Source organism: Colobus angolensis, unplaced genomic scaffold, assembly GCF_000951035.1.
Source record: "Colobus angolensis palliatus isolate OR3802 unplaced genomic scaffold, Cang.pa_1.0 Scaffold5, whole genome shotgun sequence".
Lineage (NCBI taxonomy): Eukaryota > Metazoa > Chordata > Mammalia > Primates > Cercopithecidae > Colobus > Colobus angolensis.
Genome location: NW_012118487.1, coordinates 11512761 through 11531268, shown reverse-complemented (window position 1 = coordinate 11531268; position 18508 = coordinate 11512761). Strand labels below are relative to the sequence as shown.

The window sequence follows — 18508 nt, the reverse complement described above, 5'->3', positions numbered from 1 at the left end:
TTTCATTTTAACAAAGCAATTTTATTCACATAAAAACTGTGAAATAATATATTTGCTACCAGTAATAAATGAAGAGTAAAAGTCAAGAAAGAAAATATGTTTAAATAAGCTAACACTAACCTAGTTAAATATTCATTTCCATCTACTACGAAGAAAAGTATGTGAGGGGATGAATTTGTTAATAATTAGCTTGATTTAATTATTCCACATTGTGAGCATATATCAAAATATCACACAAATATATACAATTATTATTTTTTAAATTAAAATGAAATGAAAAAAACCTTCTATCTTGAGACAGAAAATGCTTCTAGATAAGCTAATCAATAATTATTACACTCTATTAAGAATATGTTAATACTCTAGATACATTAGAACTTGAATGTTATCACACCCGTAATATTCTGTTTTCAGTACTGTTCGCATCTGGGATTATACTCAAGATGCTTGCATCAGTATTCTTAGTGGACACACTGCACCTGTGAGGGGATTATTGTGGAATACTGAGATTCCGTATCTGCTCATATCTGGCAGCTGGGACTATACTATAAAAGTATGGGACACTCGAGAAGGAACTTGTGTGGATACTGTGTATGATCACGGTGCAGATGTATATGGTAAGGTGTCTTTCGTTCTTTCATGTGTTTGTTATATTGACCTACTAATAGTGCTTATAATTTCTGAGGAACACAGTATTTTTGAAGAAGTTATACGGTGTTTTATCTTACAGTAACGTTTTTCACATTAGAAAATATACATGTTTATTATTATAATACCAGAATATACAGAAGAAAAAGTCAACAAAAATTACCAAAGATGACTGTTGTTAGCACTGTGGTGTCTTTCTCCCCCTCGCCCCGTCTGCACCCATTTCTGTGTACACACAAACACACACACAATGCATACATATTGCAATGGGCGTGTATATGTATGTCTGGCTTTTGTTTTTCTTCCTTCCTTTGACATCACTCCAGAGGTAAGTTGTTTAACAGGAAATCAGTAATAGAGTAGATATCACTTATTTAACCATTCCTCTATTCTTGGATGTTTATTACAGTGTTTTGTTTTTGAATATAATCCCAAGTTGTTTTAATATAATTAACGTGGTTATGGAAAATCAGATTACTTACCATTTGCACATCTCTTCACTTTCATTCTTGTTTGCATTTATTCTCATCCTTAAACCTTGATAGGAATAAATGGGCAGCAATGATTTCTTAGAGAAGGTAACCTCAGTCTAGATCAGATTCAAATCCATATGCTTGACCACAATGGCCTTTTAGCCAAGACAATGTGGGACTGAGTGTGGGTGAGAATCATGTTTGTCAATGTTCGAATTGAAAGGTCCCCAACTCTTCATCTTTTAACTAGAACGTCATCTGCCCATCCATTAACTCACAGATACTATGTATGCTATTGGTTTTATAGTATACTTGTTGCTGCTTAACCACACGAAATATAATTTTCACACTTTCATCCATGACCATTTGCTTTCTAATAATTTTTTTTCTTTCTTTTTTCTTTCTTTCTTTCTTTTTTTTTTTTGAGACAAGAGTCTCACTCTGGCTCTATTGCCCAGGGTGGTATACAGTGGCGCAAACACAGGTCACTTCAACCTTCACCCCCCAGGCTCAAGAGAACCTCCCATCTCAGCCTTCCAAGTAACTGGGATTACAATCACGTGCCACCACACCCAGCTAGTTTCTGTAGTTTTGGTAGAGATGGTATTTTGTCATGTTGCCCAGGCTGATCCCAGACTCCTGGGCTCAAGGGATCCACCCGCCTCGGACTCCCAGGAAAGTGCTGGGATTACAGGCGTGAGCCACCATGTCCAGCCTCTAATAGTTACTCAATTTTATATTCATATTTATGGGATATATGAAATGATTTATTATTGCATTCTGTTATTATTTTAAGACAATATATTAAATGCAGATACAAGGTTGACTGAGAACCTTTCAGTTACTCACAATATTTCTTCATAGCTTCAATTCTGTAGAAGTTTAGTGAAGCACATATAAATAAAGAATATTTTTCAATGTTCACTTTACTTAAACTAGATTTTTGTTTTCATCAGGTTTAACCTGCCATCCCAGTCGCCCCTTCACTATGGCCTCTTGCTCTCGTGACTCTACAGTGAGACTCTGGTCATTAACAGCCTTAATCACTCCTGTACCAATAAATATTCTGGCAGACAGGTCTTGGGAAGAAATTATTGGGAACACTGGTATGGAATATATATACATGTATTAGAGTTTATTTCTAAACGTTTTATGAGAAATCTTCTCTCACTGAATTATGTCTGTTTTTCAGATTATGCTGTAGAACCGGGCACTCCTCCTCTACTGTGTGGTAAAGTGTCAAGAGATATTAGACAAGAAATAGAAAAACTAACTGCTAAATCTCGAGTGAAAAAACTAAGATGGTTTTCAGAATGTTTATCCGTAAGTATTACAGGAATTAAATGCGAATATTTTCCCTTTAGCCAACATGAATCTTTACAACTATTTTCACATATTTACATGTACCATTCTAATTCATGGGGTGCCTCTTACCATAATCTGTACACTATAAGAAAGCAAATGTGAAACTGGAAACAATACATGAGATAATATGTATTTTATTAATTTTTAAATTTAGATATGCCTGCATTATAATATTTTTGAAGATGCAAAATACTATGAGGTTTTTAATTCACTGTTACATATTTATTTTTTATCAACTCTCTAGCCTCCAGGTGGCAGTGACAATTTGTGGAACTTGGTTGCTGTGATAAAAGGACAGGATGATAGCTTACTTCCTCCCAACTACTGCAAAGGAATAATGCACTTGAAACACCTGATTAAATTTAGAACAGTGAGTAAAGTATGCAAATATGATGTACTCAAGCAAATGTTTTGCCTTTTCACTATTAAAATATAAAAATGATTTGAAAAATACGTATGATTAGATTGGTAGATTTAAATAAATGAACACTGAGGAGATGCGTCTTGGGTAAAATGAATCATGAAAGTGAGTTACTTAGGAACAGATTAAGTCAATCGTGGTTATCATTGTTTGAGTCTCATGAAATTCCTTCAAGATCACTTGGAACTCCTTGAAATGCTTTATCTTTCCCCTATTAGCAGATGATTGTGACATGTGGACTATTCTAATTTTAGTCTCAGAGGGCCTAATAGGCTATTCTGGGATATGTTTTATAAAAAATGATCATATTATAGCTCTTCATGAATTTTGCTAAAAACTAGTAGTTACTTCATCCCTGGGGCAATCTACAGTACTAACCACAAAACCCATGCTGGGACCAGAAAGAAAAAATTGCTTGTATATTTTTCTGGAATATCTATAGTGAACTGTTAAAGCATGGAGACAGTTGTGCCAGAGATGTGATCTAATACTCATAAGGAGCAATTTTTTCCATAATGAGGAAGTTCTTTCTTTAATCGCAAACTAAACACCGAATGACTGTAACTGCAAAATCTGTTTGACAGGAGAGGAGCTAATTAAAGTAAGCCAGTAACTGTTTATTTTTACTAGAGGCCTCTCTGTATTGTTGTATATTATTGTATCATTACCTTTTATCTGTTCTGTATAACTATAACACCTGGACAGGGTTAAAGACAATGGGATTCAGTCTCTCCCCTCCTGTGTCCCACCCCCACACGCCCCCCAAAATATTATGTTTAGAAAGGTATCATATTTTATAGAGAAAAATAATTTTAACATATTGACTTTCCAGAGCTATATGCTTTTGAAGTATGTATTCATGTAATGTTTATATGCTCATTGTTATCATGAACTCTTGTAAAACAATTTTTACAATTTTTAATTATTATGGATGCATAATAGTTTATGGGGTATATGTGATATTTTCATACAGGCATACAATGAGTATTGATCAAATCAGGGTAACTGAGGTATCCAGCACCTCAAGCATTTATCTTACTTTGTGTGTTAGGAACATTTCACTTCCTCTCTTTTAGTTATTTTGAAATATGCAACAAATTATTGTGACACATACAAAACAAGATATGACAGATTTTTTTAAATTCTATTTTCTTTTTTAAACCAGTCTGAAGCTCAAGAACTAACAACAGTCAAGATGTCTAAATTTGGTGGTGGTATTGGTATACCTACTAAAGAAGAAAGACTGAAGGAAGCTGCTGAAATCCACTTGAGATTAGGACAAATTCAGAGATACTGTGAACTTATGGTTGAACTTGGAGAGGTAATGCGCTATGAAAGTGAAACTGATGAGTTTAACATAGTAGTCTAAATATTAAGAATATACTCAATTTTAAGTATTAAAAATAAAAAGCTCAGCACTTTGGAGGCCAAGGTGGGTGGATCTCTTGAGCCCAGGAGTTCGATACTAGCCTGGGCAACATGGTAAAACCCCACCTCTACAAAAAACACAAAAAATTAGACAGGCATGGTGGTGCACACTTGTAATCCCAAATTTGGGAAGCTAAGATGAGAGGATTGGTTGAGCTCAGGAGGCAGAGGTTGCAGTGAGCTATGATCATACCACTGCACTCCAGCCTGGGCTACAGAAAGAGACCCTGTCTCAAAAAAAAAAAAAAAAAAAGGTTGGGCGCAGTGGCTCACACCTGTAATCCCAACACTTTGGGAGGCCAAGTTGGGTGGACCACGAGGTCAGGAGATTGAGACCATCCTGGCCAACATGGTGAAACCCTGTCTCTGCTAAAATACAAAAAAAAAAAAAGAAAAACTGGCTGGGCGTGTGGTGCACACCTCTAGTCACAGCTACTTGGGAGGCTAAGGCAGGGGGAATTGCCTGAACCTGGGAGGCAGAGGTTGCAGGAAGCCGAGATCGTGCCACAGCACTCCAGCCTGGGTGACTCCATCTCAGGAAAAAACAAAAGGAAAATAAATGTATATACCCTGTGCACTGTCTCACCCCTTCACACCTGTAACCCTACCACTTTGGGAGGCCAAGGCAGAAGGATCGCTTAAGGACAGGAGCTCGAGATCAGCCTAGCCAACATGGAGAAACCCCGCCTCTACTAAAACTACAAAAATTAACCCAGCATGGTGGCATGTGCCTGTAATCCCAGCTACTCAGGAAGCTGAGGCAGGAGAATTGCTTGAACCTGGGAGGCGGAGGTTACAGTGAGCCGAGATCACACCATTGCACTCCAGCCTGGCGACAGAGCAAGACTCCGTCTCAAAAAAAAAAAAAAAAAAAAAAAAAAGGAAGCTTACTTTTTTACAGATCCAATTGATTCTCTATCAATCTGATATTAAGTGTAGACGTTAAGAGAGTAGTTATCAAAGTGTTCCAGGACAGCAGCATTAGCATCGCTGGGGATCCCTATGCATGTCTCACCTCAGACCTACAGAATTGGAAACGGTCGGGTTGGAGCCCAGCCATCTTACGTTTTCATACGCTCTCCATGTTATTCTCTTGCATTCTGAAGTTTAAGAACTACCACCCTAAGCTGGAATCTAAACTTCTTACAAACAAACATACAAACAAAAAACTATGTTGGCTAATTTGTTCACAATAGAATCCCCTTGCTAATACTACTTGTCATAACTAAATCCCACACTGGCCAGAAGAAGGGTTTCTGCTGAATATCATCTGATAAAGGATGATGATTAGGGAGGACTAAATCAACAAAACTGATTTTTACAAAAAGGTTAGGATGAATTGATGCTTTTGCTGCCCTTTAGTAGATGGGTAGTAACTACAATGGAACACAGGGGAGAATGGGGCTTCTGTTTCTTGATCCTGGATTTTGATTACATAGGCACATTCAGTTTGTGTAAACTTATTGGACCTTTCTTTTTTCTGTATATGCATTTTAGTTCGGTGAAAATTCTTCCTTTCCCTGCCTCACCAAAACAATGGTTAGAATGGCATGGACTTATCTCATAGCTTATCATCTTTTAAAATGTTTAAGTTAGTTAATTGTGTAGCTACAAAGCATGATATTAAGAATATTTGTAAATAATATAAAGTAAAACTAGGCAATATGGTTACATTAAAATAAATCAAAACTAAATTTAGCTTACCTTTTTACTTTCCACATACTTCAAGAAAACAATGAATTACTGCTTGACCCCAAATAATGTGCCATTTTAAAATGTTATTGAAAAGGCCTTATAAATTTAAAAGTATTTTAATTTAGGAGCAATGTAAAAATTTTCCTTGTAAAGTAGTAAATATTTAACTAAAAGTTGCTTTTTTAAAGCACCATTACTGCAGAGAAGATCTATCAAAAGCCAAGGAGAAAAGGAATTAATAAATTTTGATAGAACGGTGTAATTCTTTATCTTTCTGAGTTTTGTATTTGATTAAATATAATTGAAACTGCCTTTAACTCAAAGCCTATTTAAATCAGGTATCTGTTTGTGAAGCTTAATAATTTTATTGTTGTGCAGGTTCATCAGTATACTTAAAATGATCCATAAAACTGTGCAAGTTGTTAGAAATATGGGTGTCCTAAGCCGGGCGCGGTGGCTCACACCTGTAATTCCAGCACTTTGGGAGGCTGAGTCAGGTGGATCACCTGAGGTCAAGAGTTCGAGAACAGCCCTGACAACGTGGTGTAACCCTGTCTCTACCAAAAATACAAAAATTAGCTGGACATGGTAGCGGATGCCTGTAGTCCCAGCTACTTGGGAGGCTGAGGCAGGAGAATCACTTGACTCCAGCAGGTGGAGGTTGCAGTGAGCCAAGATCATGCCATTGCACTCCAGCCTGGGTGACAAGAGTGAAACTCCGTCTCAAAAGAAAAAAAAAAAAAAGAAAAAAAATATGGGTGACCTTAAAATCGTTCGTAATCACTTCCTTAGGAAAGTTTTTTATTTGTTTAAGCTTAATACTGTGGGATTAGGTAAACTTTTAATTTTTTTATTTATTAGACAAGTTTCTATTGAAAGAGTTTGGTGAATTCAAAGTTAATTTAATCTACATTCCAACTTCTTTCTTCCATTAGAGACAGATTTCTCCTGAAAACATATTTTAAGATACCTTTTAGGTAACATGATTTTAAATATGTAGTATTAAAAATTGCCTGTTTAAAATTTAACATACTCTTTTCTGATTAATTACCAATTTTCTAGTGATAATTACAGTAGAACCCTAGTGTTCTGAAGAGCCTTAATTAGAATGAATTTTGATTCATGTAGTGATATTTCAGAAAATTTTCTTCTCAGTTCCACTCTAGACTGGAATTCAGTGAAATCTATATTTTCATATAACAGTAACAATCAGCCTTTATTAAACAATGAGCTTCTTCAATAGAAGTCCAATTTTTAAATATGAAGACAAGTATTATCAGTTAAATGAAGAAATGACAATAAATAAAATTTATTAAAATGAGTAGGAAAGGATAAAAGAGACATAGATGGTATATTTGTTTATGTAAGTAGTAGTGAAATAAAAATGTTAATATTTTGAACACCATAGAACAAATTACTCTGGAGTTGTTTTAGAAGATGAATCAATATATTTTTCAAAGTACATATTTTAGTTACTATTTCTTTTCTCCTCTTCCTTTCTCTCCCTCAGTCTCTCCTTCCATTTTTCTCTTTCTTACTCTCTGGGTTTAGGACTGGATTTTCCTTAGCTAAATAATATAATTTTACATATTTTATTTTAAAATATTTTAATGTTTTAAAAATTTGTGGAAAATAGAATTAAAAGATAACAATAAAAAATAAATAATTTTCTCAACTTCTTCAAGCTCCATCAAGTTAAAGACACTTTTGTAAGTGATGACACCAGCCATTTAGTCCTTCCCTAAGTCGCTGAGGGGTCCTTGGAATTTAACCATGTCAATACAGTCTTTTTTACTTTGTTTTTTCTTTTGTTTTGTTTTGGGTTTTTTGAGATGAAGTCTCACTCTGTTACCCAGACTGGAGTGCAGTGATGTGATCACGACTCACTGCAGCCTCGAACCCCTGGGCTCAAGCAATCCTCTCCACTCAGCCTCCTAAGTAGCTAGAACTACAAGTGTGCACCGCCACATCTGGCTAATTAAAAAAAAAAAAAATTGTTTTGGTAGAGATGAGGGTCTTGCTGTGTTGCCCAGGCTGGCCTCAAACTCCTAGACTCAAACAGTCCTCCCACCTCAGCCTCCCAAAGCACTGGCTTTACAGGCATCAGGCACCATGCCCAGCTTCTTTTATATTATTAAGAGGGGTAAAATTAGTGCTCTTTAAAGATTTTTTTTAAGACTACGGAACAAAAAGAAGACAGAAGGTACCAAATCAGGACTCAAGAACTCTAAAATTTCTATATTATAAACAGGAATCTTTTTTAAGTGTCTTAAGAATTATATAGAGCAACCGAAATTAATATGCTCCTGCTCTTTTTGCCTTCTATTCTAGTGGGACAAAGCCCTGTCGATTGCACCAGGGGTCTCTGTGAAATACTGGAAGAAGTTAATGCAGAGGTAAGGCAGAGAGAGTCCATGTTAAAATAGAAACAATATGTAAATATGGCAGTAGCTCTTGAGATTTCTTATTCTTATGTTGTCTTAAATAATAACTACATTTTGTATCTGCTGATACAGTAAATGAAATGAATCAGTTACAAATAATTTTGGTGTTCTTGGATTTGACGTGGCCTCTGATGAAGATGGCAGAAGGCAAATTTCCCCAGGTCTATGGAGAGAAGGACAAATCAGCAAGCATACTCACTGATTAATAAGTTGGTATTGAAATACAAGTGGCAAGATTTCCTGAAGGTTAGCATAGGTTCGTAAAATACTATTCTATGAATTATCCCAAAAATCTTCTCTGTAGGCACTAATTCCTGCCATTTCTTCCCCATGGATCTCATGAGGAAGGCACTGATGATAAAGAAGGGTCTGAGCACTGAGGAAACTTAACTAAGCATTCTTGTTTTAGAATGCAGTAAACCAACAAGATTTGCTCTCAAGTGTTAGTTTCCTGGGGTTGCCGTAAAAAAATTAGCATAAAATAGGTGGCCTAAAACAATAGAAATTTATTTTCTCACAGTTCTGGAGGCCAGAAGTCTAAATCAAGTTGTCAGCAAAGTTGGTTTCTACTGGAGGCTCTGAGAAAGAATTAGTTCCATGCTTCTCTCTTGGTGTCTGGTCGCCTGCAGTCCTTGGCATCTTGTGGCTTTTTGATGCGTCTCTCCAGTCTCTCCCTTATCTTCACATGGCATTATTCCCTGTGTGTCTCTGTGCCCAAATTTCCTCTTCTTATAAGTCATGAGTCATGCTGGATTGAGGCCCTACCCTAATCCAGTATGACCTATATTACTTTAACTAATTACATTGGCTAAGACCCTGTTTCCATAAATGGTTACATTCACAAGTATTATGGGTTAGGACTTCAACATATTGTTAGAGGGACACGTTTAAACCTACAACATATGATTATTCTCTGCTCTATTTTATTCTACTCTCTTCTATGCTATTCGTTCATTTAACAAATACTTATTTAATGCCTACTCTATGCCAATCACTGTGCTAAGCTTACAGAGTACTATATATTATTATGCCGTTACCTTGCTTCTGACATTAAAACAGAAATTTGGATTTTTCTTTTATGGAACATGGTTTAGTGGCAAAAAATCAACTGCTTCTTATGGACACAAGTAAAAATCAATCAAAGGGTAAACATAGAATTCGGAAGGATTGACACATTTGCCATGGGAAAGTAGACTGTTCCCTAGCACCTGCTCTCCCAACAGAAAGTGAAGCAACAGGCTGATTGTAGCCCTCAGATTTTAGGCTCCCTCTCCTGAGCTTTAAGAATCCCCAGTGCTCTAAGTCCCTGTACCCTCACAGCACAATTGTGAATGTTACTGCTCTCACCAAATCCTTAAAGTCAAGTTAGCAGAGGATACTTATTTCACAAAACATTATTTCAATCTCAGCAAAAACTTAATGGAATTCCATTTAAGACCAAGGTGGAGTCACTCAGTGTTAATATTGCAGAATAAAAGTAAATGTAGTTTGTATTCTATGTGATTATTGACACATTTTACTAGCATCTAGTCATATTAATATGCTACTACATTGGTTTCTATGCTATGAATTTAAAATGTGGTGTATCCTCAGATAAATTGGAACAAAGGAAATCTGACCAAGATTGGTGCATATGAACTGAGCTATAAAGAATACATAGGAGATAACCAAGTGAAGAGGCCAGAGGAAGCATCCCAGGCTTAGGGAGCAGAGTACAGGAACTCTGTGAAAGGAGGCCGCTGTAGCTGGAGTGCAAGAGCCAGGGGGAAGTGATGCCAAGGGAGAGTAGGCACAAGCTAGAGGTTTTAGGGCCTTGTAAATGTAGTAAGCTTTTTTATTTTTTCCTTAGCCTAAGAGGAACACAAGACATTAAAGGGTTTAATTTTAAATAGGGTAGAAACCGATGTGACCAGTTCTTCATTTAGAATGTCCGCACAAGCTGAAATATCAAGAACAGATTAGAGAAGGTCAATAGCAGATATGAGGAGGCCAGTTAGAAGGCACTTAGAATAGCCGAGTCAGGAGACAGCAGTAGCGTGGATGCCATACGTAGTGATGCGGGGACTGAGGGAAGCAGATGAATTTGATATATCTAGGAGTTAAAATTAACTGGATTTGGTAATAGAGATGAGGAAGGTAACACAAAAAATTTTTAGGTTTTAGGTTTGAAAAACTGGATAGAAGCTGTTGCTAATCACTGGGATTTAAAAACAAACAACTAAAACAACAACAAAAGCAAAACCATTAGGAGAGGATTTGAATCAAATGGCACAAAAAAATCATTAGTTCTCTTTGGACATGTTGAGCTTGAAGTTCCTTGTGATTTTGTGGTATTGTTCAATAGGCAGTCTTGATTTTGTAGCCCAAATAAGAAATCTGGATAACATGGAGGTTATTGTTGATCTAATAAGAGCTGTTTTGGTAGAAAGAAGGAGACTGAAGCAAGATTAGAACAGATTTAGTGGGGAAGGAATAGGAGGAGGCAAATGAGAATATACAAAACTCTTCCAATTCTGTTTCATTTATCTTTGAAAGCCAACTCCTGATGTTCTCTACCCCTTAGCCCATGTAGCTGCCAGAAAGTAGTCTCTCCACAACTCCTGCATTTATACTTTATAGATCCAGCCATTCATCCAAATTGGCAGTCTCTCAAGCATAGTTTCAAATGCCCAGGGAGGTAGATCATTGTTTGTAACCAGCTTGTTTCTAAACAGCTATGACAAATCAAAGTCACATAGTAAAAACATAGCCGTTGAGGAATACTTCGATGACCCTATGAAATTGGGAGACTGTTAACAGTGAGCTGGCAAATATCATGAAAACTATTTTCCATTTTCAGCTTGAAAAATATCTGCTACCCCTACCCAAAGATTAAAAATTGAATTCTGGTTTAATGCAAATGTAGCATAAATTAAATAGACCAGGTAATTTTTAAACAAAACTGAGGTTAAACATTGAGGGTAGAATTAACTAGGGGGTTAGTCATTGAGAAAATACTTGAGACTTAGATGGGAAGATATACACACACACAGAGAGGGAGAGAGATTGAGAGAGAGATGGGTGCAGAGACATGTACACCCTTCACAGTCTCTAAGATTACCGTTCCCGTTCTCCCTTCACATGTCTACAATACTGTTTTTCTTTCATCTTCTTCACGAGGGCACTTAAACCTTCTACATGTTATTGTTAATATTTATGTTTCTATATTCTCCTTCTTAGAGATTTTTAAGCTACTTGAGCTTCAAGGTTCTCTATTCATTGTTAACGCTTCCTAAAACAATGAAAATTATCTGTCTTTAACAATGTAGATACCCAAATATTTGCTTAATCCACCTGATATCCTATCACAATATCTTGTATAAAACATACTTTTGAATAGACTAATTGCCCATTTTAATAGATAAACTACATTGATTTTAAGATCTAAAATGTTCAGGCATATTTTATGTCACGTTCTAAGGGCAAACAAGTTCCTATAGTATATATTATTTTATGTCATGTTCTAAGGGCAAACAAGTTCCTATAGTATTTATTACTTCATGCAACTTTTATCTGTCTTCCACATGTAATTTGATTATAAAATGTCTTTTTTAAAAGTGATATGCCAAAGGGCTTTATGAAATCTGCGACAAATTTTAGCCATACTTTCAGAAAATCTTAATTCACCTAAAAACCTTCAAAAAATATATTGTTTAAAAAAATTGCCCTTATTTTATTAGGAGAGCTGACCAATTAATCCAGGAAGATAAGGATGATGTTATTCCATACTGCATAGCCGTTGGTGATGTGAAAAAGCTGGTCCATTTTTTCATGTCAAGGGGTCGGCTTAAAGAAGCTCTGCTTGTTGCACAGGTAAAACCATGTAATTACACAAGTCACACACATGGATGGGTGAGGATGTAGAAGGGAGAAGATTGTGTTGACTAACTCACCCTTACCTAATTGACAAAGCCATAAAGGGTTTGGTTTCTGCCCTCCTTCCTGGCCTTCTTTCTCATCATCTGAGAGCATACTGTTTTTGTTCTGAACACAGTGAACTTATTTTATTTTATTTTATTATTTATTTATTTTTTTGAGATGGAGTCTCGCTCTGTCACCCAGGCTGGAGTGCAATGGCACGATCTCAGCTCACCACAACCTCCACCTCCCGGGTTTAAGCGATTACTCCTGCCTCAGCCCTAGCTGGGATTACAGGCACCCACCATCATGCCCAGCTAACATTTGTATTTTTAGTGGAGATGGGGTTTCACCATGTTGGCCAGGCTGGTCTCAAACTCCTGACCTCAGGTGATCCTCCCACCTCAGCCTCCCAAAGTGCTGGGATTACAGGCATGAGCCATCACACACAGCCGAACTTATTTTAGAACTTTAAACATATAAGCATCTCTGAACTCTAAACTTTTCACATGCTGCTGAATGTTACATACCATGCATTTGAACAACTTATTTTTATTAATAATTCACTTGAAGCTTTTTTTGCTACACACAATTAACATCTCATTTCTCCTCAAATTCTAAGATTATCTCCAAATTATAGTATAAATTTCAAACATTAAGTATACTTTGCTCAAAATAATATTCTGAAATGTGTCAATTATCAACAATTAGCTCAAGAATAATCCAATATTTAATTAAATCCTAGGCTGCTTGTGAAGGAAATATGCAGCCCTTACATGTTTCTATGCCTAAAGGAGCTTCATATTCTGATGATATCTACAAGGAAGACTTTAATGAGTGAGTGATTTATTTGCTCTGGGTCCATATGTTTTATGGTTGTCTTCCTTTTAGGAATTTTTAAAGCCTCTATAATTCATCCTTCTTTGTATACTGAGGACTTGACTGCCTCAACCTTTCTCACCATGATCCAGTTCCATTACAGCATCTACTCCTAGATGAATAGAGAAATTTCAGGCATGGAGACTCCGTTTATACACATTTTATATAGCTTTCAGAAAAGCAAAATGCATTTTACTAGAGAGATGGCAAGTAAGGCACCTAAACACTTACAAACTAATCAAACCTATTGGAGAGGACCAATGATGAAAATAAGGTAGACTGCTTATTCATGTTTTATTCTAAAGTTAGTGTATATAAGTTCACAGGAATGTAGTTTATAATCCCAAGACCCTAATATTGGTGTCTAGAATAACATTTGGTCATCTTTTAAAGAAGAAGTCCTGATAGTTATTTTAAAAAAGAAATGGAAATTAGAATTTTTCAGCCCTCTAACCTTTTTTTAATCCAATAGTCTGCCTTCCCCCATCCTTTCTATTTGCTCCTATTATTACCCTAGAAAATAGGATATTTAAACTTTTAAGACACTCATCGAGTAGAAGAGGATCATGAAATGTTAAGCAAATAATGTGTTGAGAATAATGTATTCTTGCCTGTATCTTTACTGCCATTCTCTGCCATTTCTAAACTTGACATTTTAGAAAGCTAACACATGCTAGCTGCATTTTGGATACCACCTAAATTTTGAAAAATTTCAGTTCAACCTGCAATTCTTCTACACTTAACTTTCCCTGTGGCTGAGTCATAAATTGTCCAATGCAGGATGGTAAGCTTTTAAAATCAGGCTTTTCTTCTGACATTTGTGGGGATAGAGGGAGGGAGAGGCTTATCAGACCATATACTTGTAAAGACCACTTTCCTGATTTATTTTTGTCCAAAAACAAGTCTTTAAAGCAAGCATGTCAAATTAAATTTTATTTGGTCTTTTTATCATACCTTTTAAAAAGTATTGGTTTGCTTTTATAATGGAATACTTGTGTTTATACAGAATACATACATTTTTTCTTTCTAGACTCCTGCACGAAGTCAGTAAAGAACTGGCAGAATGGTATTTTCAAGATGGTCGAGCAGTACTAGCCACATGTTGCCATCTTGCCGTAGATAATATTGAGGTATGACATTTAAAACTGATTTGTGCGAATGAAAAGTTTTTTAGATATGTCATGGTGTTTGAGAGGAAAAGATATGGTGACTTTCTGTGTGAGATCTGGTTTTGCATGCCTTTCAATTAAGTAATTAAGTAATTACATTCCTAATTAGCACACATAAACTATGAGTTCTTGTTTTAAGTACACATAGACTATGAACTTTTGTTTTCTTTTATTTCTACCACAAGATACCTATTTGTAACAACCTTGTTTTAAACATTTCAACATATATGAGAAGCGCCAGTGTAGTAATGGGAAGAATCACTGGACATCGACCCAAAATATCTGAGTCTTTCCTCTCACATACTGACTTTGGGCACGTCATTTAACTCTCAGAATCTCAAATGTCTTCAATTCTAAAATGAACATATGAATACCTACCTTACCTATTTCACATAAAGTTGTTAGGATTATAAGAAAAAATACAAATGAAAGCACTTATTTTCCAGTGTATTATTCACAAGTTATAGGTTTAAAGTACCTTCCACTTGACTGTAATTTAATAAGCAAATGTTAATTAAAGATATAGATTCTATTGTGCATTTATCCTTAGATATATTGACTTTAGGAAGTGATAGATAACTGTAAAATCTTGAAGAAGCTCTTACAAATTTACATTTTTTGCTCGTCATCACTGGCCATCAGAGAAATGCAAATCAAAACCACAATGAGATACCATCTCACACCAGTTAGAATGGCAATCATTAAAAAGTCAGGAAACAACAGGTGCTGGAGAGGATGTGGAGAAATAGGAACACTTTTACACTGTTGGTGGGATCGTAAACTGGTTCAACCATTATGGAAAACAGTATGGCGACTCCTCAAGGATCTAGAACTAGAAATACGATATGACCCAGCCATCACATTACTGGGTATATACCCAAAGGATTATAAATCATGCTACTATAAAGACACATGCACACGTATGTTTATTGCGGCACTATTCACAATAGCAAAGACTTGGAATCAACCCAAATGTCCATCAGTGACAGACTGGATCAAGAAAATGTGGCACATATACACCATGGAATACTATGCAGCCATAAAAAAGGATGAGTTCGTGTCCTTTGTAGGGACATGGATGCAGCTGGAAACCATCATTCTCAGCAAACTATGGCAAGAACAGAAAACCACACACCGCATGTTCTCACTCATAGGTGGGAATTGAACAATGAAATCACTTGGACTCGGGAAGGGGAACATCACACACTGGGGCCTATTATGGGGAGGGGGGAGGGGGGAGGGATGGCATTGAGAGTTATACCTGATGTAAATGACAAGTTGATGGGTGCTGATGAGTTGATGGGTGCAGCACACCAACATGGCACAAGTATACATATGTAACAAACCTGCACGTTGTGCACATGTACCTTAGAACTTAAAGTATAATAAAAAAGAAAAAAAAATTTACATTTTTTTCTGATATGGAGATTGAAGGACATATTGAGAATGTCATAGAGTGTTATTAATTAAGTACAAAAATAGAACTAAGGGTTCTAAACTCCTTAATTCTGACCTGATAACATTTTCTGTATGTCTCATTAATAACTTTTCCATCTGAAAATTGCAATTACTCTTACATAACTACTTTATAGGGCTATTACAGTCAATATTTTCTAAGAACAATTGATTTATAGATTAATACTGCTTTATCTGCTTTATGAGCTTGGAGGGGAGTGATGAACCTACCCAGCATCTATGCAACTGAAGAAATTATTTTCTTATTGAGCAAGCTTGCTATGGCATACCTGATTCGCGGAAATGAACTGGAGCTGGCAGTCTGTGTGGGCACAGTACTCGGAGAGTCTGCAGCACCAGCAACCCACTATGCCCTAGAATTACTGGCGAGAAAGTGCATGATGATTTCAATATGGTAAGAATTTTGAAATTCAAAGAATAATTTCGTAGTGATGGAATACATTTTTAAAACATTATAAATTCCATTTGATAAGATACGCATTGGGAGAATATAGGATCACCTTGTTTATAAAGGATAAGATTATGGAAGGAAACAATGATATAACAATGTCATAATGATGAGAACTACCATGGTTGTATAATGAAATCTGCCATGATCCATTCTCAAGTAGCCCAGTTGTAATTCCATAATATTTCAAGCACTTAAAGTATCATGAGACAACAAAGGTACTTTTCTTAAGGTGATCAGAACACATATTCCCACATCTTAAAACTCTGCATATCTATACTTTTTCTTGTCAGATCTTGTGTCCTATTTTAAAGTTGGACAATAAAGTCACTTTTCTAATATAAAACAGCAAGAAAAATGGTTTTGCTGGACACTTGAAACAGGACACCTCCCCCAGATTCTGGCAATACCCAGAGAAAGAGACCCTGGGAATGACCTGGGGTAGCCCGGAAATCCAGGGCAGAGCAATTCCAGCTCGTATCTGCGGAGCCCTGGCCTTAAGTCAAACAATTCATTGTTACAGAGGCTCTATTAGGAAATATGGGATTCCGTCATTCAGTAGATGTTTATGGAATAAAGATTATTTTAGATTTTTATCTTTTCTTTCCCTCAAATACTTAGGACTTCAAGAAGTTTCTAAATGAATTTATCAGGACTGTGACCTTTTCCCCATTAGAAATCCCATGCACACACACAGCACCCTTGAGGTGGAGCTATACAGATGACTGTAACTACTGAACATTGCAGGTGGTAATGATAATAATGAATGCTAACTAACACTTCTATACTGCTTACTCTGTGCCAAGAACAATCTTAAGTACTTTATATGTAAAAATTCACTAGGTTCTATGTGGTAGGTTTTGATTTTCCTGAGGTGGCAGTAAGTGATAGAGCCAAGATTCAAAGCTACATAAATCAGCTCTGAAGTTTGCGTTATTAGCTATCAGACTACTCAGGGTGAGCATCCCTAATCCAAAAATCCAAACTCCAAAATGCTCCAAAATACGAAACCTTTCAGGTGTTGACATGACAACCACAAGTGGAAAATTCCACATGTAAGTACTTAACACAAAAATTTGTTTAATGCACAAATTGTTAAAAATATTGTATAAAATTACCTTCAGGCTGTGTGTATAAGGTATATATGAAACAAAAATACATTTTGTATTTAGACTTGGGTCCCACCCTTTAGATATCTTATTATGTATATGCAAATATTCTAAAATCCAAAAAGGTCTGAAATCTGAAACACATTTGGTCCCAAGCATTTCAGGTGAGGGATATCCAACCTGTACCACTTTCTTATCTGCAGCCAACTCGGGAAAAAGAACAACACTTACATTCTTCTTTTTTGTCTGAATCTGAAGGTTTTATAGTGAATCAGGAATTTCAAAGTTGTTTTGATTTTTACATATATCTTACAGTAATGTAAGAGCTCCCTTCCCCCACTAAAATGTAGTAGTACCCTACCATCAGTTTTAGACTTCAGTGTACTTAATGGTGAGTCTCCTCTGAGAGTATCTAGTTATCCCTCTATCAAGAGCTGTAATAGTCAATTACATAGGGACTTGTCCTCATCTCAAAGCATGAAGCCTAATTCAAATTATTTATTCACGAAGATGGCTGATTTCATGCTAAAAGTCATCATCAGATGAAAGGGGATTTGCTTTTAAAAAGTGAAGGTAAAAAGCAGTAAAAGGGCCGAGCCCAGTGGCTCACACCTGTAATCCCAGCACTTTGGGAGGCCAAGGTGGGTGGATCACCTGAGGTCAAGAGTTTAAGACCAACCTAGCCAACATGGTGAAACCTCATCTCTACTAAAAATACAATAAAATACAAAAAAAAAAAAAAAAATTAGCCAGGCATGGTGGCAGGCGCCTGTAATACCATCTACTTGGGAGGCTGAGGCAGAAGAATCACTTGAACTCAGGTGATGGAGGGTGCAGTCAGCCAAGATCACGCCACTGCACTCCAGCCTGGGCAACAAGAATGAAACTTTGTCTCAAGAAAAAAAAGAAAAAAAAAAATTGGCGGCAAAAGAGAAATACGTATACAGTTGACCCTTGAACAATATGAGAGTTAGGGGTGCCAACCCCCCAAGCAGTCCAAAATCCGTCTGTAACTTCCAACTCCCTCAAAACTTTACTACTAATAGCCTGCTGTTG

General features: G+C 36.3%; 1 protein-coding gene across 1 annotated transcript in view; it reads left to right on the top strand.

The window, feature by feature from the left end:
- Nucleotides 1-18508, top strand: part of WDR17 (WD repeat domain 17) — an 85113-nt gene that overhangs the window by 52486 nt on the left and 14119 nt on the right. The window contains exons 13-22 of the mRNA XM_011959582.1: nucleotides 415-617; nucleotides 2078-2227; nucleotides 2314-2444; nucleotides 2731-2856; nucleotides 4073-4228; nucleotides 8362-8426; nucleotides 12194-12326; nucleotides 13117-13208; nucleotides 14281-14380; nucleotides 16150-16289. Of these exons, the coding sequence (XP_011814972.1) occupies nucleotides 415-617; nucleotides 2078-2227; nucleotides 2314-2444; nucleotides 2731-2856; nucleotides 4073-4228; nucleotides 8362-8426; nucleotides 12194-12326; nucleotides 13117-13208; nucleotides 14281-14380; nucleotides 16150-16289 (1296 nt within the window). The remainder of the gene's footprint in view (nucleotides 1-414; nucleotides 618-2077; nucleotides 2228-2313; nucleotides 2445-2730; nucleotides 2857-4072; nucleotides 4229-8361; nucleotides 8427-12193; nucleotides 12327-13116; nucleotides 13209-14280; nucleotides 14381-16149; nucleotides 16290-18508) is intronic.